The 24,284-nt window shown below is 44.7% G+C and overlaps 1 protein-coding gene across 1 annotated transcript; it reads right to left on the reverse strand.

The window, feature by feature from the left end:
• Positions 1-1,999: 1,999 nt before the first annotated feature.
• Positions 2,000-23,405, reverse strand: meak7 (MTOR associated protein, eak-7 homolog). Its single transcript, XM_034087409.2, has 9 exons — positions 23,262-23,405; positions 21,964-22,137; positions 21,401-21,643; positions 21,086-21,230; positions 20,434-20,642; positions 8,736-8,922; positions 6,461-6,579; positions 5,213-5,392; positions 2,000-3,703 (listed from the first exon to the last, which is right to left on the reverse strand). The coding sequence occupies exons 2-9, from the start codon at positions 22,129-22,131 to the stop codon at positions 3,575-3,577; spliced, it is 1,380 nt and encodes a 459-aa protein (XP_033943300.1). The 5' UTR covers positions 22,132-22,137; positions 23,262-23,405; the 3' UTR covers positions 2,000-3,574.
• Positions 23,406-24,284: the final 879 nt, after the last annotated feature.

Genomic DNA, 24,284 nt, shown 5'->3' on the forward strand with positions numbered 1-24,284 from the left:
AGCACTTATTTTAACTGATATTATACATAATGTATTATACTCTTATAAGATGTATGTAGATATTTCATCTCCGGCCTTGTCAGGTATTGAACAATCAATACATAAAGAACACAGAATTGTTAAATATAAAACACAGAATTTGTGTGATTATACTAAATGATTTACAAATAAACACCACTGCATATATAACTGTTACACATGCTGATGTAACGCAAATGTTCCAACTTGGGATCAATTAAGTATATCTTATCTTATCTTAAGCTGATCGATGGCTACTGCCATATTTGCAAAATGTGCCTCTGAACCTTGACAAGTGCATGTTTCAGGCTTATCAATGAACAACAGGAGGGGTCACAGACATAAGACCAGCTGTTAAATAAAGCTCTTCTGACCTTAGCTGGCATGTGGGTATATATATATATATATATATTAATGATGCCCATAATGGGCACAAGCAATTTTCACCCATTTATTAATTATATGTGTTTCCTGTCCCCTAAACCTCCAGGGATGTACACAGTTTAATACTGGCAACTTCTTATTATGAGAAATACGAAAACGTCTTTTAAAACTACAACTCCCAGTAGAGACGTGCCATAGAGAACATGTTGCGAAACAGAATAGCCAGCATGTGTAGTTCTGGGGACGGGGTGGGGGAGGGGGGGACGCGGTGGACCCGTTCAAATCCAGTTTTGGACAGTCTGCCGTGGTTCCATCCCATTTCAAGTGCTGTTCGAGGCTCTGCAACCCTCGGAGCACACTCTCCAATCACAGAGCTTGAGGACTATCACTGAGGCCCATTCCCAAACCGCCCTCTACACCCTACCCCTCCGTTTGCGCGTTCACGCGGAGGGTCCGTCATATTGAGGGCTGTTCCAAAGCAACGAGTGTGGAGGGGGAGTGGGCTATCAAGCCCTCAAACAGCGAGTCTGCAGCGGTGCTGACTTGAGACCGGTCTCTACCTGACCGGAGTCACGTTGTGTGTGTCCGTCAGGAAACACGCTGTTTACAAGTAGTTCCAGCAAACATCCACTGATAAATTGCGATGTTAACAACCTCATGATAACCTCATATGTTTTTAACTTAGGATCATACCTGTGTTTAGTCTAGAAAAAGGTAAATGTGTGCATTTTATTGTAAAGTTGTGTATATTTACAGACCGTTGCAAAAACTAAGAAGCTTATAAACATCAGGTTTAAAACTAAAAGAGCTTTGAAACACAATGAAAGATGTTTGGAGTTTTATTTGAGTTATTCATTTAAACTTTTTGTCTAAGAGATGCTGATTTGAAACCGTTGTTACATACAGTTACGGCATTTCCTGTTTCTGCCGGAGAGAGGGGAGGCCGTCCCAAAGCTTGCTGCTGTATTTACTCCCTCCATCTGACAGGAGGGAGCCTCGTTGAGCTGCGAGTGTGGCTACAGACGGAGTTCACTCCATCACGGAGGGGTAGGGTCGAGGGAGTGGTTTGGGATTGGGCCGGAGTTTGTCAAACAGAGCAGATGGTGTAGTCCAAACGATAGCTGGGGATTCTGGGTAGTGTAGTGTCTTCTGCCATCCTTTACTCCGAAAAAATATTTGTTTCTCCGAATCGAAGGGGAAAAATACAAAAGCATTGCACACAATTTAAACCAATCAATGTTGTGTAATTAACAAGGATAATCTGGTGTTTGTTAGTCGATGAGTAGTGCAGATATCACTGTAAAATCAATCGACAGTAAGAGGAATACTTACTTCCGGGTGTACAATTCTCCGTTATCCAATGGGAATGGACGCTCACATTGCCTTTTATGCCGTGCTTCCATGAGCGTCCATAGACGCATATGGACATCCCGGAAAGCTGAAAATGGACGCTAAGGGCCCCCCCCCTTGCTTTGAAAATGGACGCGAAGGATGCGTTGGAAAAAGCCGACACAGGGGACTTGACATAACGTCAACATAGGCCGACCTGGGAGTGAGGATGTGTTGGTCACTGAGCTGAGAACCACCAGACAGCAGCTCTGCTTTCCAGCCAGTGGGGCAGTGTTTCCTTTATTCACTGAAACAATGTTTTCAAAACACACACACACAAATTCCTACATCCAGTTGAAACACTATATTACGACAATTGTAATTATAGTAAGAGGTAATAATCATGATTTGATCTATTATGTGAGTATATCCTGCAGATATTTTAGAGTTTGAATTGGTCAGCAAACAGATAAATATATGAATTCACTAGACCTAAGTTTTGGATATAATTTTTAGGGTTGTGTTTTCACATTATACCAAATGTTTCAAACCATTTTCCAACCAGGAGAAATCTTACATTTTAATAAAGCTAAGGTCAGTTTCATATTGTCTCCTGTAATAGCCAATCCCCTTTAAGCTAACCTCAGCCTTGCGATTGTCTGCCAGAAGCTGTCACCATGTTATCAAATTGTGAGCCAGAATTGTTCTTAGACTTTTGTGTATCTCTTGGTTGTTTTAAGTCTTTAGCAAAGCAAGTTGAGCTAGCTTTAGCAGCAGCCAGTGCCGCGATAAAAACACTTTATAACGTGAAACTGCTCTGCCGCTTTTTATCCACGGGTCTGTTTGTTTTTGACACGAGGAGACAGACCTCGGCTAATAAAACCTTTTGAAAGGATGAACATGTGAAGGGATCCTAACATTCAATATAACATCTCCCATGATACCACTCTTCCTCTTACACCACACGTTATTCTGTTTCTTTGATATACTCAATCAATATATCTGATAAATAAACAATCAATATATAGGTGTTACATCTGAGCTTCTGCAAGCGTTTGTTCATAACCGAACACATGTTGATCTGCTGCAAGTCCTCAGTTAGTTGTACTTGATATTCAAACCAGAACCACTACAATGAGAAAAGAAAAGGCACAGCATCACATCTGCACACACAACACAGTCTGTCACTGAGACACCTGTCACAGGCATCCCTCGATTGGTCAGTTTGAGGAGCGAGGAAAGAATAACTGAGAAACAGTCAACCTCCTCTCTGGCAGTGGACTCATCCCTGAGTCACTCCTAAGCTTCTCAGACAGTTCAACTGGTCATAAGGATGTTATCATTCAACACATGCTCACCATGACACTGACAACAGGCCCGTGTCAGGTTCTGTCTCCCAGAACCCTTCTGCAAACAGCATTTAATGAGACCTTTCTTACAATGGGCTCACGTTCAGGACAGATCCATGTTTTATACTGACTGTTATTGAACATGGCTCTCAGTGGTGTGACCTTCAGTGTTCAGAGATGATGACATCACACCCATACACCACTGCTCCTTCTGCACGGACGCTGACCGTTTGAAGCCTTTAGACTTCGTTAGGCATTGTTAGCCTGGTCTCAATGACATCTTCCATAGCCAACCCCATATGGAACAGCTGATCCATGTAAACAAGAGAATGATTTCAGTGCTGTGTTATTCAAAACAGCTTGTTGCTAAATGAAAGGCAGGGGAGAACCTCTGATATCACTATATTTGATACGGCACACTTGTCTTTAGGTGAGATATAAATGTTATCAAGCACATCCAAGTGTGTGTGAGCACCAGGTGGACGGGACGTGGTTCACTGTTCCTGATCCTCCTCCGGCTCCCTGAGGCCCTGACTGTGCAGAGTCTTCCCCGTCATCTCCATCATGGCCTGGGCCTCTGGGTCCATATCCAGGATGCTCCTTTTGCCCTGTCCCTCCTCGCCCTGAAACACAACAAATACAGAGATATCTCAAGTGTAACTGTTTATAGTCTGAAGGAAACGCTTCCCTATAGGTGGTGCCGGCAGTCACGGGCCTGATGTTCTGCTATGGAGGCCCACAGAGGCCCTATAGGTGGTGCCGGCAGTCACGGGCCTGATGTTCTGCTATGGAGGCCTGATGTTCTGCTATGGAGGCCCACAGAGGCCCTATAGGTGGTGCCGGCAGTCACGGGCCTGATGTTCTGCTATGGACGCCCACAGAGGCCCTATAGGTGGTGCCGGCAGTCACGGGCCTGATGTTCTGCTATGGAGGCCCACAGAGGCCCTATAGGTGGTGCTGGCAGTCACGGGCCTGATGTTCTGCTATGGAGGCCCACAGAGGCCCTATAGGTGGTGCCGGCAGTCACGGGCCTGATGTTCTGCTATGGAGGCCCACAGAGGCAAGAAAGGAAAACTGACCTCTACCGTGTTCTCTTTGCTGTTTCTGACTTTGCTCACATGTGAGAATAAAGGTCAAATGAAATGTTTGAAAAGGAGCGAGTGGCATGGACAAGCATTTGTTGTGATCTGTGAAACCAAAGGAGAAAAGCTTGTGCAGCCATTTTGTTTCAGTTTAGAACTAAGGTACATACGCCTCTTGTGGCTCAAATGAATCCACCTATTCAAAACATTTCATCTAAAAAGGGATCTGACAATACTTCATTCCGACTTGTTCTACAAAATGGAAAATAAAGAAATAAGGAAGAAGAATGTTTATCCTGGCCAAACCTGTGTCTTTCACCTGTCACTCAAACAAAGAGGGGGACCCAGATCAGAGCTTCTGCATTCTCTTTTGGATTCCCTCATTCCCTTTCTCTTGATTCCACTGAATATGGACTTCAGTGCGTGACAAACTGTAGACATAAATATAAAGTATATACGTCATACTAAGGTCTGCTCCTCCTGACTGTGCGCCTGTGTCTGTCTCACCCCCACATCCGTCCCCCAGCCCCTGTCAGCACCTCCCCCCCAGCAGAGGGCCCTGCTGCTGCTCCATCCGGCCCCCAGCCCCTGTCAGCACCTCCCCCCCAGCAGAGGGCCCTGCTGCTGCTCCATCCGGCCCCCAGCCCCTGTCAGCACCTCCCCCCCAGCAGAGGGCCCTGCTGCTGCTCCATCCGGCCCCCAGCCCCTGTCAGCACCTCCCCCCCCAGCAGAGGGCCCTGCTGCTGCTCCATCCGGCCCCACCCACAGCATCAACCTCTGCATATTATTACTTGGACAAAGTCCAGAACTAAGACAAGATAACAGGGACCTTGATGCCGTAGGGTCATTCAGGAGTGAACGCAGAACCAGAGTGAGAGTGAAATACAGCACAGATAAGATGATCACTCTTCTACTGAAGAATGGCTCCTTCATGACTTCCGCAGGATACATAATCAATGGAACAGTTGCTCTGATAAACCACATTATCCACTGACTTTATTTCCTCTGTTTTGTCTTAAAGAAAGAAAGAAAGAAAGAATGTCCTCTGACCTCCTGTGGTTCTGGGGGCTTCCCCACGGCCCACACCTCCACAGAGTCCAGGCGGAAGTCCTCCTCCTCAGACAGCTGGGGGCTGCCGTAGGTGGTGCACCTGGGCCGTGCACGGCTGTGACCGCGGCCAAAGTCACTGTCCAGCCACAAGCCGAAGTACCCGTGCTGGCCCCCCATACCCTGAGAGACCACATGATAAAAACATGATCTGCCTTTAAGTGTTTTTCCTTCTCTCCTAGAGTTGCCTAAATGCATCTGCCCATATTGTATTACATCAAAGTTCAATGAAAACATGTGCTCTTTAACTGGTGACCATGAGTACAGTAAACATGAACACCACTTATTAAGAGATAGACATTCATTGATCTATTTATTTTTGGGAAACAAAAAGCACTCATAGTATTGTGTTCTGTATAGTAGTAGTATAGTAGTAGTAGTAGTAGTATAGTAGTAGTATAGTATAGTAGTAGTATAGTAGTATCTGGCACAGTTTAAGAGATATCCTCAGCCTGTGTCTGCGTGCAGTTTGGTGCTGGCAGAAACCCCCGGTCAGAGACTCTGTGCAGGCGGATCACTCCAAAGGGATGAGATCTGCTATGAGACGGGTCAGCCCTCTCTCCGTACTGGCTTTCAGACAGCACGGTTATTTATACAGCAACGTTCAACACAAGGCCCTTCAAAGTGCTGAAGAGCATTAAGACATAGTGCAGCGGAGTCACACGGACCGGAGGTTCTGGGAGCTTGTTCAGATGTTTGGAGCACGAGAAGTGAACCTCTCCATGTCTAATTGGGACTCTGGCTCTTTGGGAGTCCTGTTGTTGGTGTGGATTGAAACAATAGCTACTGTACTGTGATAAGTAACACTCTCTTGTACTCATCACAATAAAGGAGAGCTTTGACCACCAAGTATGAATCAGTTCATCCTTCAGTCAAAGGATGCTTTGTTCCAAAGTGAAAGAAGTTCCATCATTATGTTATAACAACGGACAGTGGCCACCCTCAAAGACATAAAACATAAAGGTTCATAATATTGACTTGGTAAGTGGGAAGGAGGCTGTGGCGCAGTGGACTAGTGCGTTGGTGTTGGGATCAGGGCACAGGTTCAAACCCCACTGCAGTCAGCATGTGGTTGTGTCCCTGAGACACTTCAAAGTGCTCCTGAGGGATCGCCCACAGTACTGAGTATGGAAGTCGCTTTGGATAAAAGCGTCTAACAAGTGACATGTCATGTAATTTCAGCAGACTCACCAGTCCGTTGGGCATGGTCTGCTGGTTCTGGTTCAGGTACATGAAGTGCTCGTTGTATCCTGTTGCTGTGTACACTCTCAGTCTGGGGAACACAGTGAACAGGAAGCATCTAGAGTCCCCTACACACACACACACACACACACACACACACACACACACACACACACACACACACACACACACACACACACACACACACACACACACACACACACACACACACACACACACACACACACACACACACACACACACACACACACACACACACACACACACACACACGTGTGAGCTGCGTCTGCTCCGCTCCTACACAGCATCATGGAAGCCTGAATAAACTGGTATTCATCAAATCTTAATATACATATCTTTATTCTATTTATCTTTTTCTTGCACATTCTTACTTTGACTTCTTATGTTTATGTAAATATCTTTATTCAGTTTGTCTTAAATGTATCTGTAAATTCATTCTTAAAAGGAGCAACTGTAACCACATCTAAGTAAAATCAGATGAGTGATCATTCAGAAGTGTTTTGGTTGTGTGCACAAACAGGAGGAACAGCAACACACGTTGTGATTGTGCACGTTCCTGATGTTCAGCTGCTGAGGTAGTGCCCATGGCCGGCAGCATCAACATGTCCCCCAGTAGGGTTACAGGTGCTGCCAGCCACTGTGAAGCCTGGCTGGCCCAAAGTCCTTACAGTGCTCTCAACACTGACATGAGGAACCACTTGGTAGCATGCAGAATGTGAACACTTGGACATGGAAACCATTTGTATGGCAGATAGAGGTTTAACTAATAACATTCCCTAATGGCCTAAGTGCAATGATAATGTGTGCACTGGCCTAATGATACATAATACAACTGATTATGATTATTTACAAAAATAATGGTGATGCAAGGACACTCCAAGACAAAGTGTATGAGTGAAGCTTGGAGATAGTTTTTGAATCCTAAAGTAGCTTCATGATGTCACGTAACCATGGTGGCAAACACTTATGGCGCGTTTCCACTGCAGGCCTCGCTCGGTTTGGTTAGGCCTTATTAGGCCCGGCTCACCTTAATGCTGTACTTCCATTACAGTTTAGTAGCTGGGGCAGTTACTATAGTAACGCAGTGTAGGCGGAGCCGTGACGTCATCTTCAATGAGAGCCCCAGAAAAACAACACAGCCGTTAGCTGTTAGCACTCAGAGCTCACAGCTCCTCATATCTGTTCAGAAACTAGACAAAAGTTAAACAAGTACAAACCACAGACTGCCTGTGTCATGGAGAATACAGTCGCTGCTTTATTTATGTCTGGAGGCCGTTGTTGTGAGTGTGGACGGTCGGAGCATATACTGCGTTAGCTTAGCCAAGCTCCATTTAGAAAACACGCATTTTAAAAGGTTGTTCGCCTGCCGTCTGTCTGCAGACTTGTCAAAGCATTAATTCATGGTTTTTACTAACCGGTATCAGTATGTTGTTACGTCGGCATCATTTAGAAACGTGTATTACAATTAAATCACGGATATGTTCATGTTGTTGTAGTTGTAGCTCCCTTGCCAGCGATTCTCTCTCTAGTTTAGCATACTCAGCCCGACTCAGCCTGGTTGTTCCTGGCCCTAGAACCACGATTTCATGGGGCCAGAAAAACTGTGAATTAGGACCCGCTAGCCGGTACTAGGCCAAGTGGAAACGCAACCAAAAACGGGCCCCGCACGGCTCGGCACGCTTAAAGCGAGCTAACCGCTGCATTAGAGACACACTGTATGAGCATTCACCTGATCGTTACAATCAACTCTAAACTTCAGCTTCAAATGGCTTTCAATCCAGCAAACTACTGAGTAATAATGACTTAAGTTGACCTTAAGTTGCTTATATACTGTACAATCGGCAAGGTTGGACGTATAAGATAAAAGCTACATCTGGCAGAAATCATCTCTTCTCTTTTTGAGATGAATGGATTTTGAAGTCTTTGTTTAATAAAGACAACATAATAAAACATCTCAAGCTGGTTAGCTGTATAACTATAGCTTATGCTAGGGTGAGCTCAATTGACTGTTACATGGCAGTTCTAAACATAATGACAGTAATTAGAGGCAGATGATCTAGTATAGTATTTAAGATGCTACACTGTGTAGTATTGGTGTACTTGCTGAAGTGAGAGAGAAGGCTGATGTGCTGTGTTCTCCATACCACTGTGAAGGCAGCGGATAGAGAAGACATGCTCCATCACAGAGCACAGATCATCTCAGTCTCACAGCAACAAGGGAGGGCTGTGGGTATCTTCTCACCCTGGAACTTAGGTCTGAGCTCCCAGGCGTGGGAGGCAAAGCCCCCGAAGATGTGGCCCTTTGTGTCTCTGATGAGCAGCAGGGTGGGGCCACACTTGGTCAGACCGGTCACCATCCTGGAGAAGCTCTCTCCGTGCAGCTGTGTGGAGAACACCAGTCTCCAGGGGGCGCTGTAGCTGTCCGGCAACTGGAGAGATGATAACACAGGGATAAGAATGAATGAAAATGTATTTGCTGGTGAATCCGATATATATATATATCGATTTTTTTAGGTAGGCCTTTTCATTATTGTCCAAAACACGTTTGCTGCCGCCCCCTCCACAGCAGCACATTACTCAGCTTCCTGCCGGTTCCTGCCGGTTCCTGTCTGAGTCAGACTGCGTCTGCGTCAGACTGCTTAACCTTTATTGATCCCCCTGGGGAAATTCACTTTTCCGCTCTGTCCACGCTCCTTATGTTTGGTCCGATCGGGGCTCAAACTGGTTGCCAGGCCAACTCCCTGCAGACTGAGCCCCTGCTGCCTCATACATAAAGGCTCTGCATTTGACCCATCCAATAATTCGGAGCAGTGGGGAGCCACTATGCACGTGTAGGCGCTCTGCTCAGGGGCACCTCAGCAGAAGTTGGTCATTTCGGGATTTGAACCGGCGACCTACCGGCTCACTGTCTGTGGAAGGGTATAACATCAAATTCTAATTCAAACTATTAGAACTATTCCTTTAACATGAAGACATATTACAGAACATCACATGTGGGCGTTGCTAATCCAAATGACTGTCAGCCTTTGATTATGGCGTTATAGTGAAACCAACTAAAGGGCTGACTGTGGCTGTGAGGGAGTGGTGTCTTTCAACCAGCAGGTTGTGGGTTCGATCCCGGAAGGCAACATGTGGATGTGTCCTTGGGCAAGATCCTGAACCCTGAGTGGCTCCTGATGGCCAACGGTGTGTGTGTGTGTGTGTGTGCGTGCGCGCGCGTGCGTGCGTTCATGTGCGTGCGTGCGTGCATGCGTGTGTGTGTGTGTGTGTGTGTGTGTGTGTGTGTGTGTGTGTGTGTGGCACTGCTCTGTCTGGAGGAGGTTGATGCGTGAATGACTTGTAGTACGTACAGGGCTTTGAGGGACAGACCACGCGCTGTAAGCACAGCAGCTATAGACGTGAAACAGATGCTGGAAATATAGGAACTTGTGTCATGGAAGAAATGTGAATGTATTATGACCTGACTATGAATGTGCCCCTGCGCGATAGTGACGTGTCAGGAGTTATAAGGCGGGGGTTATCAGACGACTGTTCCTCCTTACTGTTACTGACACCAAGCGCTCGGAGTTCCTGTTAGAGAAACAGAACTCATGTATTTTGATCTTTGCGCTGTCAAGAATGAAGAATGACCGTGGTTGATGGTGTCGGGTGGTGGCTCTCACTGCATACATATTGGACATATACAGATGTTATCACATGTACACCAGTAAAAACAATATGTACACTGTGTGTTAAAATACATTCAGCAACCCAATCTCATATGTGTATATGTCCGTGGACAGGTGGCACTGTTTAGCACAAAGCTGCTGATTTGAGAACAGTTCCCCGAATGAACAATGTGCTACACTGTGTGCTACAATGTGTTACACTGTGTGCTACAATGTGTTACACTGTGTGCTACAATGTGTTACACTGTGTGCTACAATGTGTTACACTGTGTGCTACAATGTGTTACACTGTGTGCTACAATGTGTGTTACACTGTGTGTTACAATGTGTGCTACACTGTGTGCTACAATGTGTTACACTGTGTGCTACAATGTGTTACACTGTGTGCTACAATGTGTTACACTGTGTGCTACAATGTGTTACACTGTGTGTTACAATGTGTGCTACACTGTGTGCTACAATGTGTTACACTGTGTGCTACAATGTGTTACACTGTGTGCTACAATGTGTTACACTGTGTGCTACAATGTGTTACACTGTGTGTTACAATGTGTGCTACACTGTGTGCTACAATGTGTTACACTGTGTGCTACAATGTGTTACACTGTGTGCTACAATGTGTTACACTGTGTGCTACAATGTGCTACACTGTGTGCTACAATGTGTTACACTGTGTGTTACACTGTGTTACACTGTGTGCTACACTGTGTGTTACACTGTGTGCTACACTGTGTGTTACACTGTGTGCTACAATGTGTGTTACACTGTGTGCTACACTGTGTGCTACAATGTGTTACACTGTGTGCTACAATGTGTTACACTGTGTGCTACAATGTGTTACACTGTGTGCTACAATGTGTTACACTGTGTGCTACAATGTGTGTTACACTGTGTGTTACAATGTGTGCTACACTGTGTGCTACAATGTGTTACACTGTGTGCTACAATGTGTTACACTGTGTGCTACAATGTGTTACACTGTGTGCTACAATGTGTTACACTGTGTGCTACAATGTGTGTTACACTGTGTGTTACAATGTGTGCTACACTGTGTGCTACAATGTGTTACACTGTGTGCTACAATGTGTTACACTGTGTGCTACAATGTGTTACACTGTGTGCTACAATGTGTTACACTGTGTGCTACAATGTGTGTTACACTGTGTGTTACAATGTGTGCTACACTGTGTGCTACAATGTGTTACACTGTGTGCTACAATGTGTTACACTGTGTGCTACAATGTGTTACACTGTGTGCTACAATGTGCTACACTGTGTGCTACAATGTGTTACACTGTGTGCTACAATGTGTTACACTGTGTGTTACAATGTGTGTTACACTGTGTGTTACAATGTGTGCTACACTGTGTGCTACAATGTGTTACACTGTGTGCTACAATGTGTTACACTGTGTGCTACAATGTGCTACACTGTGTGCTACAATGTGTTACACTGTGTGCTACAATGTGTTACACTGTGTGCTACAATGTGTGTTACACTGTGTGCTACACTGTGTTACACTGTGTGCTACAATGTGTGTTACACTGTGTGCTACACTGTGTGTTACACTGTGTGCTACACTGTGTGTTACACTGTGTGCTACAATGTGTGTTACACTGTGTGCTACACTGTGTGCTACAATGTGTTACACTGTGTGCTACAATGTGTGTTACACTGTGTGCTACAATGTGTTACACTGTGTGCTACAATGTGTTACACTGTGTGCTACAATGTGTTACACTGTGTGCTACAATGTGTGTTACACTGTGTGCTACAATGTGTGTTACACTGTGTGCTACAATGTGTGTTACACTGTGTGCTACAATGTGTGTTACACTGTGTGCTACAATGTGTGCTACACTGTGTGCTACAATGTGTTACACTGTGTGCTACAATGTGTGTTACACTGTGTGCTACAATGTGTGTTACACTGTGTGCTACAATGTGTGTTACACTGTGTGCTACAATGTGTGTTACACTGTGTGCTACACTGTGTGCTACAATGTGTTACACTGTGTGCTACAATGTGTTACACTGTGTGCTACACTGTGTGCTACAATGTGTGCTACAATGTGTTACACTGTGTGCTACACTGTGTGCTACAATGTGTGTTACACTGTGTGCTACAATGTGTGTTACACTGTGTGCTACAATGTGTTACACTGTGTGTTACACTGTGTGCTACAATGTGTTACACTGTGTGCTACAGTGTGTTACACTGTGTGCTACAATGTGTGTTACACTGTGTGCTACAATGTGTGTTACACTGTGTGCTACAATGTGTGTTACACTGTGTGCTACAATGTGTTACACTGTGTGCTACACTGTGTTACACTGTGTGCTACACTGTGTTACACTGTGTGCTACAATGTGTTACACTGTGTGCTACAATGTGTGTTACACTGTGTGCTACAATGTGCTACACTGTGTGCTACAATGTGTTACACTGTGTGCTACAATGTGTGTTACACTGTGTGCTACAATGTGCTACACTGTGTGCTACAATGTGCTACACTGTGTGCTACACTGTGTGCTACAATGTGTTACACTGTGTGCTACACTGTGTGCTACAATGTGCTACACTGTGTGCTACACTGTGTGCTACAATGTGTTACACTGTGTGCTACACTGTGTGCTACAATGTGTTACACTGTGTGCTACAATGTGTGTTACACTGTGTGCTACAATGTGTTACACTGTGTGCTACAATGTGTGTTACACTGTGTGCTACAATGTGTGTTACACTGTGTGCTACAATGTGCTACACTGTGTGCTACAATGTGTTACACTGTGTGCTACAATGTGTGTTACACTGTGTGCTACAATGTGCTACACTGTGTGCTACAATGTGCTACACTGTGTGCTACAATGTGTGTTACACTGTGTGCTACAATGTGTTACACTGTGTGCTACAATGTGTTACACTGTGTGCTACAATGTGTGTTACACTGTGTGCTACAATGTGTGTTACACTGTGTGCTACAATGTGCTACACTGTGTGCTACAATGTGCTACACTGTGTGCTACAATGTGTGTTACACTGTGTGCTACAATGTGTGTTACACTGTGTGCTACAATGTGTTACACTGTGTGCTACAATGTGTGTTACACTGTGTGCTACAATGTGTTACACTGTGTGCTACACTGTGTGTTACAATGTGTTACACTGTGTGCTACAATGTGTTACACTGTGTGCTACAATGTGTTACACTGTGTGCTACAATGTGTGTTACACTGTGTGCTACAATGTGTTACACTGTGTGCTACAATGTGTTACACTGTGTGCTACAATGTGTTACACTGTGTGTTACACTGTGTGCTACAATGTGTTACACTGTGTGTTACACTGTGTGCTACAATGTGTTACACTGTGTGCTACAATGTGCTACACTGTGTGCTACAATGTGTGTTACACTGTGTGCTACAATGTGTGTTACACTGTGTGCTACAATGTGTTACACTGTGTGCTACAATGTGTGTTACACTGTGTGCTACAATGTGTTACACTGTGTGCTACAATGTGTGTTACACTGTGTGCTACAATGTGTGTTACACTGTGTGCTACAATGTGTTACACTGTGTGCTACAATGTGTTACACTGTGTGCTACAATGTGTTACACTGTGTGCTACAATGTGTTACACTGTGTGCTACACTGTGTGTTACAATGTGTTACACTGTGTGCTACAATGTGTTACACTGTGTGCTACACTGTGTGCTACAATGTGTTACACTGTGTGCTACAATGTGTTACACTGTGTGCTACACTGTGTGTTACAATGTGTTACACTGTGTGTTACAATGTGTTACACTGTGTGCTACAATGTGTTACACTGTGTGTTACAATGTGTTACACTGTGTGCTACAATGTGTTACACTGTGTGTTACAATGTGTTACACTGTGTGCTACAATGTGTTACACTGTGTGCTACAATGTGTGTTACACTGTGTGTTACAATGTGTTACACTGTGTGCTACAATGTGTTACACTGTGTGCTACAATGTGTTACACTGTGTGCTACAATGTGCTACAATGTGTTACACTGTGTGCTACAATGTGTTACACTGTGTGCTACAATGTGCTACACTGTGTGCTACAATGTGTGTTACACTGTGTGCTACAATGTGTGTTACACTGTGTGCTACAATGTGTTACACTGTGTGCTACAATGTGTGTTACACTGTGTGCTACAATGTGTTACACTGTGTTCTACAATGTGTTACACTGTGTGTTACAATGTGTTACACTGTGTGCTACAATGTGTTACACTGTGTGCTACAATGTGTTACACTGTGTGCTACAATGTGTGTTACACTGTGTGCTACAATGTGTTACACTGTGTGCTACAATGTGTGTTACACTGTGTGCTACAATGTGTTACACTGTGTTCTACAATGTGTTACACTGTGTGTTACAATGTGTTACACTGTGTGCTACAATGTGCTACACTGTGTGCTACAATGTGTGTTACACTGTGTGTTACAATGTGTTACACTGTGTGCTACAATGTGTTACACTGTGTGTTACACTGTGTGTTACAATGTGTTACACTGTGTGCTACAATGTGTTACACTGTGTGCTACAATGTGTTACACTGTGTTCTACAATGTGTTACACTGTGTGTTACAATGTGTTACACTGTGTGCTACAATGTGCTACACTGTGTGCTACAATGTGTGTTACACTGTGTGTTACAATGTGTTACACTGTGTGCTACAATGTGTTACACTGTGTGTTACACTGTGTGTTACAATGTGTGTTACACTGTGTGCTACAATGTGTTACACTGTGTGTTACAATGTGTTACACTGTGTGCTACAATGTGTTACACTGTGTGCTACAATGTGTTACACTGTGTGTTACAATGTGTTACACTGTGTGCTACAATGTGTTACACTGTGTGCTACAATGTGCTACACTGTGTGCTACAATGTGTGTTACACTGTGTGCTACAATGTGTGTTACACTGTGTGCTACAATGTGTGTTACACTGTGTGCTACAATGTGTGTTACACTGTGTGCTACAATGTGTTACACTGTGTGCTACAATGTGTTACACTGTGTGCTACAATGTGTGTTACACTGTGTGCTACAATGTGTTACACTGTGTGCTACAATGTGTTACACTGTGTGCTACAATGTGTTACACTGTGTGCTACAATGTGCTACACTGTGTGCTACAATGTGTGTTACACTGTGTGCTACAATGTGTGTTACACTGTGTGCTACAATGTGTGTTACACTGTGTGCTACAATGTGTGTTACACTGTGTGCTACAATGTGTTACACTGTGTGCTACAATGTGTGTTACACTGTGTGCTACAATGTGTGTTACACTGTGTGCTACAATGTGTGTTACACTGTGTGCTACAATGTGTTACACTGTGTGCTACAATGTGTTACACTGTGTGCTACAATGTGTTACACTGTGTGCTACACTGTGTGTTACAATGTGTTACACTGTGTGCTACAATGTGTTACACTGTGTGCTACAATGTGCTACACTGTGTGCTACAATGTGTTACACTGTGTGCTACAATGTGTTACACTGTGTGTTACAATGTGTGTTACACTGTGTGTTACAATGTGTGCTACACTGTGTGCTACAATGTGTTACACTGTGTGCTACAATGTGTTACACTGTGTGCTACAATGTGTTACACTGTGTGCTACAATGTGCTACACTGTGTGCTACAATGTGTTACACTGTGTGTTACAATGTGTGTTACACTGTGTGTTACAATGTGTGCTACACTGTGTGCTACAATGTGTGCTACACTGTGTGCTACAATGTGTTACACTGTGTGCTACAATGTGTTACACTGTGTGCTACAAATGTGTTACACTGTGTGCTACAATGTTGTGTTACACTGTGGCTGCAATGGGTACACTGTGTTCTACAATGTGTTACACTGTGTGCTACAATGGTTACACTGTGTGCTACAATGTTGTGTACACGTGTGGATACACTGTGTTACACTGTGGTGCTACCAATTGTGTGTTACCACTGTGTGCTACACTGTGTGTTACAGCTGTGGGTGCTACACTGGTGTGTTTAACACTGTGTGCTACAATGTTGTGACACTGTGTTCTACACTGTGTTACACGTGTGCTACAATGTGTTACACTGTGATGCTACAAATGTGTGATTACACTGTGGGCCTACAATGTGTTACACTGTGTGTCTACAATGTGTTACACTGTGTGCTACAATGTGTTTACACTGGTGTTCCATGTGTAATGTGTTACACTGTGTGCTTACAATGTGTTACACTGTGTGCTACAATGTGTTACACTGTGTGCTACAATGTGTTACACTGTGTGCTACAATGTGTTACACTGTGTGCTACAATGTGTTACACTGTGTGCTACAATGTGTGTTACACTGTGTGTTACAATGTGTTACACTGTGTGCTACAATGTGTTACACTGTGTGTTACAATGTGTTACACTGTGTGCTACAATGTGTTACACTGTGTGCTACAATGTGTGTTACACTGTGTGTTACAATGTGTTACACTGTGTGCTACAATGTGTTACACTGTGTGCTACAATGTGTTACACTGTGTGCTACAATGTGCTACAATGTGTTACACTGTGTGCTACAATGTGTTACACTGTGTGCTACAATGTGCTACACTGTGTGCTACAATGTGTGTTACACTGTGTGCTACAATGTGTGTTACACTGTGTGCTACAATGTGTTACACTGTGTGCTACAATGTGTGTTACACTGTGTGCTACAATGTGTTACACTGTGTTCTACAATGTGTTACACTGTGTGTTACAATGTGTTACACTGTGTGCTACAATGTGTTACACTGTGTGCTACAATGTGTTACACTGTGTGCTACAATGTGTGTTACACTGTGTGCTACAATGTGTTACACTGTGTGCTACAATGTGTGTTACACTGTGTGCTACAATGTGTTACACTGTGTTCTACAATGTGTTACACTGTGTGTTACAATGTGTTACACTGTGTGCTACAATGTGCTACACTGTGTGCTACAATGTGTGTTACACTGTGTGTTACAATGTGTTACACTGTGTGCTACAATGTGTTACACTGTGTGTTACACTGTGTGTTACAATGTGTTACACTGTGTGCTACAATGTGTTACACTGTGTGCTACAATGTGTTACACTGTGTGTTACACTGTGTGTTACAATGTGTGTTACACTGTGTGCTACAATGTGTTACACTGTGTGTTACAATGTGTTACACTGTGTGCTACAATGTGTTACACTGTGTGCTACAATGTGTTACACTGTGTGTTACAATGTGTTACACTGTGTGCTACAATGTGTTACACTGTGTGCTACAATGTGCTACACTGTGTGCTACAATGTGTGTTACACTGTGTGCTACAATGTGTGTTACACTGTGTGCTACAATGTGTGTTACACTGTGTGCTACAATGTGTGTTACACTGTGTGCTACAATGTGTTACACTGTGTGCTACAATGTGTGTTACACTGTGTGCTACAATGTGTGTTACACTGTGTGCTACAATGTGTTACACTGTGTGCTACAATGTGTTACACTGTGTGCTACAATGTGTTACACTGTGTGCTACAATGTGCTACACTGTGTGCTACAATGTGTGTTACACTGTGTGCTACAATGTGTGTTACACTGTGTGCTACAATGTGTGTTACACTGTGTGCTACAATGTGTGTTACACTGTGTGCTACAATGTGTTACACTGTGTGCTACAATGTGTGTTACACTGTGTGCTACAATGTGTGTTACACTGTGTGCTACAATGTGTGTTACACTGTGTGCTACAATGTGTTACACTGTGTGCTACAATGTGTTACACTGTGTGCTACACTGTGTGTTACAATGTGTTACACTGTGTGCTACAATGTGTTACACTGTGTGCTACAATGTGCTACACTGTGTGCTACAATGTGTTACACTGTGTGCTACAATGTGTTACACTGTGTGTTACAATGTGTGTTACACTGTGTGTTACAATGTGTGCTACACTGTGTGCTACAATGTGTTACACTGTGTGCTACAATGTGTTACACTGTGTGCTACAATGTGTTACACTGTGTGCTACAATGTGTGTTACACTGTGTGCTACACTGTGTGCTACAATGTGTTACACTGTGTGCTACAATGTGTTACACTGTGTGCTACAATGTGTGTTACACTGTGTGCTACACTGTGTTACACTGTGTGCTACAATGTGTGTTACACTGTGTGCTACACTGTGTGTTACACTGTGTGCTACACTGTGTGTTACACTGTGTGCTACAATGTGTGTTACACTGTGTGCTACACTGTGTGCTACAATGTGTTACACTGTGTGCTACAATGTGTGTTACACTGTGTGCTACAATGTGTTACACTGTGTGCTACAATGTGTTACACTGTGTGCTACAATGTGTTACAATGTGTTACACTGTGTGCTACACTGTGTGCTACAATGTGTGTTACACTGTGTGTTACAATGTGTTACACTGTGTGCTACAATGTGTTACACTGTGTGCTACAATGTGTTACACAGTGTAACACAGTGTAGCACACAGTGTAGCTGTTATTGTGTGTCATGTTGTGACGGTCGCAGATTGATCTAAGTGTTTCTTAGGAAAAGGTTAAGGCATGTTGTTTATATTGAAATGAGATCTATGATGTGTATTATCCTCGCAGCTACAGCTGCTAAACGTCCACCTTCATGTAAGGTGTGAGGGTGTGGTTCTGCACGCCTGCTCTGCATGTTCACCTGTCGCGCCGCGCCCAGAGGCCATCTAGTGGCGCGTCAGCAGGATGCCGGGGGGTTCTCACGGGTCAGCTGGTGTTCAGCGGGATATTGTAATTGCCTCAGCGTGTAGATATATGGGTAAGTGCAGCGGGAGGAAAACCCAATCTGTGGATGTTGCATCGACCGACCAAGAAGCACGTCTCCGTGGAGAGGACGCGCTCAAAGAGAGAGATATTCTCTACGACCCCGGTGAGGTGGCTCCTCTGGGACACGCCGTCCTCGTGTTCCTTTTCTGTGTGGATTCTAGCCTGAAAAGGTCGACACACATTTCTGTTGTTGCCGCCGACGGGCGCAGGAGCATGAACAATGAGCCTGGATCAGGCACGTTGATTCATTAAGCCCCTTCCAGCACCAGGCAGGTCAAGGAGCTTTACAGCATGAAGTGAAAAATGATTAGGCAGTAAAGACACTTTGTGTGTCGCAGAGCGGACTGCTTCATGTTGTTTGGCTGGAAAACTGTCAATATAATGGATCCGTGCATGAAATCTGTCTCTGTTTGTTCTGGTTAAGGAGCGGATTGGGCGTTAACAATTCTGGTTTGCCTTTATAGTATTATTTCATTCAAGAACCCCTTGTGCGTTTCATTAACACAACTATCTCAGATCGTTGATCGTTCCAACGTGACGCCCTGGAGGGGGAGCTGTTCATTCTGTCGAACATACAGTAGTAAATGTTTACTCATGTTATCTTACCTCAATTCTAACTAACCCAAAGCTAAATGCCACTGTGTGAAGTACAGGGAACCGTAATGACCGGCGTGCGAGGGGGTTGAGCGACCACTTCAATGCGTGTTCTTCGGTGTATTCAAGGGATGCGTTCAGAGCACAGACTAGTAACAACACGGCTTCTCTGCATTTCACCCATCCTCGTGTTAGGAGGAGGAGCATCGTGTGTGTTACTTTTGTTGCAGTTGTCTTAAGTGTAATTTGCTTGGCTTCCTATTTTGTCTGGACATGCTTTTATTTTGAAGGAGAGTTAGCTCTGTTGACAGAAAGTTGTTGTTGCTATGGAAACAACGTGACGGAGAAAAGTAATATCTAGCCTACATATAAAGACGGAGAACGTAAACGATAAAGTTGATGGTTAAGTGTTAGCACCCCCCTAAGAGGCACACACTCTTACGTCGATATGGGAGCTTTCAATAAGATCAATTTGGCCGCAGTGCAGCTGCCCAAAAAAAAACGAATATCCGAATAACGAAATTGAAAACCGAATAAAAAATACTAGGCCAACGACCGAATATTCGGATATTCGGGTACAGCCCTAACACACACACACACACACACACACACACACACACACACACACACACACACACACACACACACACACACACACACACACACACACCACACACACACACACACACACACACACACACACACACACACACACACACACACACACACACACACACACACACACACACACACACACACACACACACACACACACACACGTTGTTCATAATGATTCTAATCAGTAGTATTCTGACCTGTGGTGCCAGGAACATGAGGGAGGGCAGGTCCAGCAGACACCTGAGATCTTTCCAAGGAGTGTCCCTGCAGGGGGGCAGCAGGGTGGGGGCCGGCTGGCCACTGAGGGACACATCCAGACCCTCAGATACCAGCATCTCCAGGTACAAAGACACCTGGGGGGTCCTGAAGATCCAGTCCTCCAGACAGGAATCATCACAACCCTGATCTGAGGAGAGAGAGAGGAGAGGAGGAGGAGAGGAGGAGAGGAGAGGAGAGGGGAGGGGAGGAGAAGAGAGGAGAGGAGAGGAGGAGAGGAGAGGAGAGGAGGAGAGGAGAGGAGGAGAGGAGAGAGGAGGGGAGAGGGGAGAGGAGAAGAGAGGGGATGAGAGGAGGAGAGGAGAGGAGAGGGGAGAGGAGAAGAGAGGGGAGAGGAGAAGAGAAGAGAGGAGAGGAGGAGAGGAGAGATGAGAGAGGAGAGGGGATGTTGTTTGATGAACAGAGAGGGTGATGTGCTTCAGAGGACGCTTGTCTTGCTGTAATGTGTCTGAGTAGGAGGAGCTGGAAGCAGAAGCTCAGCGAGTCAGGAACCAGCGCAGCCTGATGGACTCATGCAGTGGAGCCTCGGAGTCTCCTCTGTTGGAGATGAAACGCCATCAGAGCAGTGTTTACCTGAGGGCTTCAGCTCAGAGCAGAGGTGCTCTGCCAGCAGCTTGACCCCCAGAGAGCTGTCCCCCATCCTCTCCGGCTGCCAGGCCTGCAGGCGCCCCCTGTGGACCACTATCTGAACTACAGTAGAGATCAGGTCCTCCAGGAACTGTGGAGAATGCAAACAGGACCACAACAGGGCGTCAGTAGAGCAGAACCCTTTGGTGTCATCATGCAGGACCATGAGGTAGCAGAGGTGAGTCAGCAGGGGGGGGTGACGGGACACGGAGCAGAGACCACCCATGATGACATTACTATTCCATGTTACCCTCCACTCACCTCTGCTACCTGCTCACAGGGGACCACAGTGCCTGGCCCGGCCCCTCGCTGGGCCATGGCCCTGACCAGGGGGGCCCGCTCCTCTGCAGTGCCCCTCAGGGTGTCTGCCAGGAAGATCACCAGCTGCTCCCGCCCCACTCCAGAGGCAGCAGCTGGGGGGGCTGCCAGCCCAGGGTCAATGCTGCACATGCACTGATAGACCCTCCTCACCATAGACTCGGGGGCCACGCTGCCCATTGAGGACTAGGAGAAGACAACAAGTGGATGACAGCAATGATTGTGCTTAGTGAAAGATTGAGAGATAGTAGCCATCAGGTCAACACATCATATTTCTCTGTCAACAAAGATCAGAAAGAAGTCATTTATGAAGTCGTTATTAGAATTTGAAAAACTGGACATTCTCCAAAAATGTCTGTGTCATTCAGACTCATGGTAGACTCTTAAACATCTTATAGATCAAGAGATATTGTTTCCCCGGAGAAGAGTTGTATTTGCTCACTAGTGCCTGATGGGACAATACGCATCCCTGTGGAACTGTTTGTGTTTACTGTTGAGCAACACACCTGCAGCATCTCAAGCGTTAGAGTATCTCCTGCTGGGGTCTTCCCTGGGGCTCCTGAAGGGGCCCCTCCGCCCTGGAGCTTGTCGAAGACCCCCTCCACCACAGGCCGCTCCTCCGGGCGAAAGCGTGACAGCCGCTTCTGCACCGACACACTCTCAGTATTACCCATGATGCTCTGCAATCCAACACAGAGTCATTAAGTACACATGCAGCAGAGTAACAAGGTGCTGAGGTGTCAGCTGATCCCCGCAACGTCATCACGGCTGCTGCTGTTATCATTCATGGATTAACTATTCAGCAGGGCAGTGGTTCCAAACCTCTCGCTCACATGACGGCTTGAATGAAGCAAAGTGAAGTTGTAAACCCTCGCCACAAGCTAATGCCTGGGTTTTTCCCCAAATAGATATTTAGGCTTGGGAGAAAGGTTGTTAACATTTAACAAGAATATTGATTTTTTGTTTCAAAGAGTGTTGCACCCAGTGGTGTACTTTTAGTCAAGTACTGTACTTAAGTACAATTGTAGGTACTTGCACTTTACTTGTGTATTTCCATGTTATGCTACTTTTTCTACTCCACTACAGTCCAGAGATAAATGGTGTACTTCTCCTCCACTACATGTATTTAATCCCTTTAGTTACTTCACAGATGTGGATGAATGATGTGAAATCTAATCAAGTGTTGAATCAGACTTTAGTTCCACCTGGAGTAAATCCACCAGCTACCCTGCAGCCTACAAAGTACTTCAGACTAGCTGCACCTTCACCAGCTTTGAGGACACTTTCATGATCAATCATTATAAAACATATATATATTATTCTGAAATGGACCAATCTGCACAACGACTACTTTTACTGTCGCTACTTTCACTATATTTAGATGATAATACTTTTCTACTTTTACTTGAGGAACATTTTGAATGCAGAACCTTTGACAGAGTATTCCAACAGTCTGGTACTTCTTCGCACCCCTGCTCTAGAGCTCTTCAGCACCTGTTCCACGCTGTCTTATACAAGTAGTAATGATATAGTTAACAGTAATCTTTTCACTTGAAAGCAGTGAAGGACCTTAACGGCCGAAAGATACGGATATAACGTAAAACAATAGCATACGTACAGTTGATTTATTAAAAGGTAGCATTGACTGTAAAAGCAATGATGCAGCTAGCTTACAGCTGATTCACTGAGCTAACGCTACATAGCAAAGCACAGCATTAACGTTAAGCTACTCCACTTCTATTCATTATGCTACAGCTACAGTATAGCTCATAAACTTCGAAATGAACGTTAACGTGACGCTAACCTGTTCAGAACAGCAGCTAGGCTTTTCTCTTTATACATTCATGCACCATGTCCCAGTGACAAGCCCCTATGAAGTGCGCCGGACTCATATGAAAATATTGGTTGTGGCCAAACGGCAGTACTACACTTCCGTATCAGTCTGGGCACGGAAAGAGACGTCTGTACATCGTTGGATAATTTTTTTGTAACTAAATAAACTACCCCGTATGAATATTTGTATAGCCCTTATTAAAAACATTCAGTCTTCAAGTTGTAAAATGTGCTAATAACGTTATTCTGGGAGTTATTTTCCTCGGCATTATGAACGCGGATCCAGGGCGATCCAGGGTTGCGGTCAGATAATCCAAAAATCAGCTCCTAACGTCTAACCCTATCGTCTATTCCTTGACCTCTGAGTGAAACGTCACGGGGTTAAGGGATAGTGGATAGGAGAATTCAAAAGGATTCAGGAGAAGATACTGCGGTACTTTAGAGAATCCGACTGCACTTTCACTATCCGACGTGTTTATGATGCGCCAGCGGACGTCATAAATGTGCGTCTGCTGCTGTGGGGAAACTATGGAAACTACAGTTTTCTATACAGCGGACTACAACATGGATGTTTAATAAGAACGAGGGACTACTGTAAACTCATCTAGAGACTCTGCACCGTGCTCTGATGCTGCTGCTTTGCTTTATGAACGTGGACAACATCGTACTTGTGTGAATAGGCTTTTTCTGCTGTTGCTGCCATCAAAATGAAATACAGATCAAAGCTGAACATTGAGAATGAACTGAGTGGCAGTCTCAAAACAACAGCCCCGGTTTGAGAAGATCTGCAAGGGAAAGCAAGCAAACACAAGTCATTGATAAGCTATGTGTGGAATAGGAATGGTAAAGTGATGTGATCGTTTGCAACCTGCAGTAGAAATAGTTCATTCATATATTTTCCTTAAAGAAATTTGAATTTAAAAATCTACTACTCAGGGAAGAAGGCCAACCAGTTTTAATTAGGCCAAATTAATTCACAGTATCTATTACAAGC

This window comes from Pseudochaenichthys georgianus, chromosome 7 (genome assembly GCF_902827115.2).
Source record: "Pseudochaenichthys georgianus chromosome 7, fPseGeo1.2, whole genome shotgun sequence".
NCBI classification, from domain to species: Eukaryota; Metazoa; Chordata; class Actinopteri; order Perciformes; family Channichthyidae; genus Pseudochaenichthys; species Pseudochaenichthys georgianus.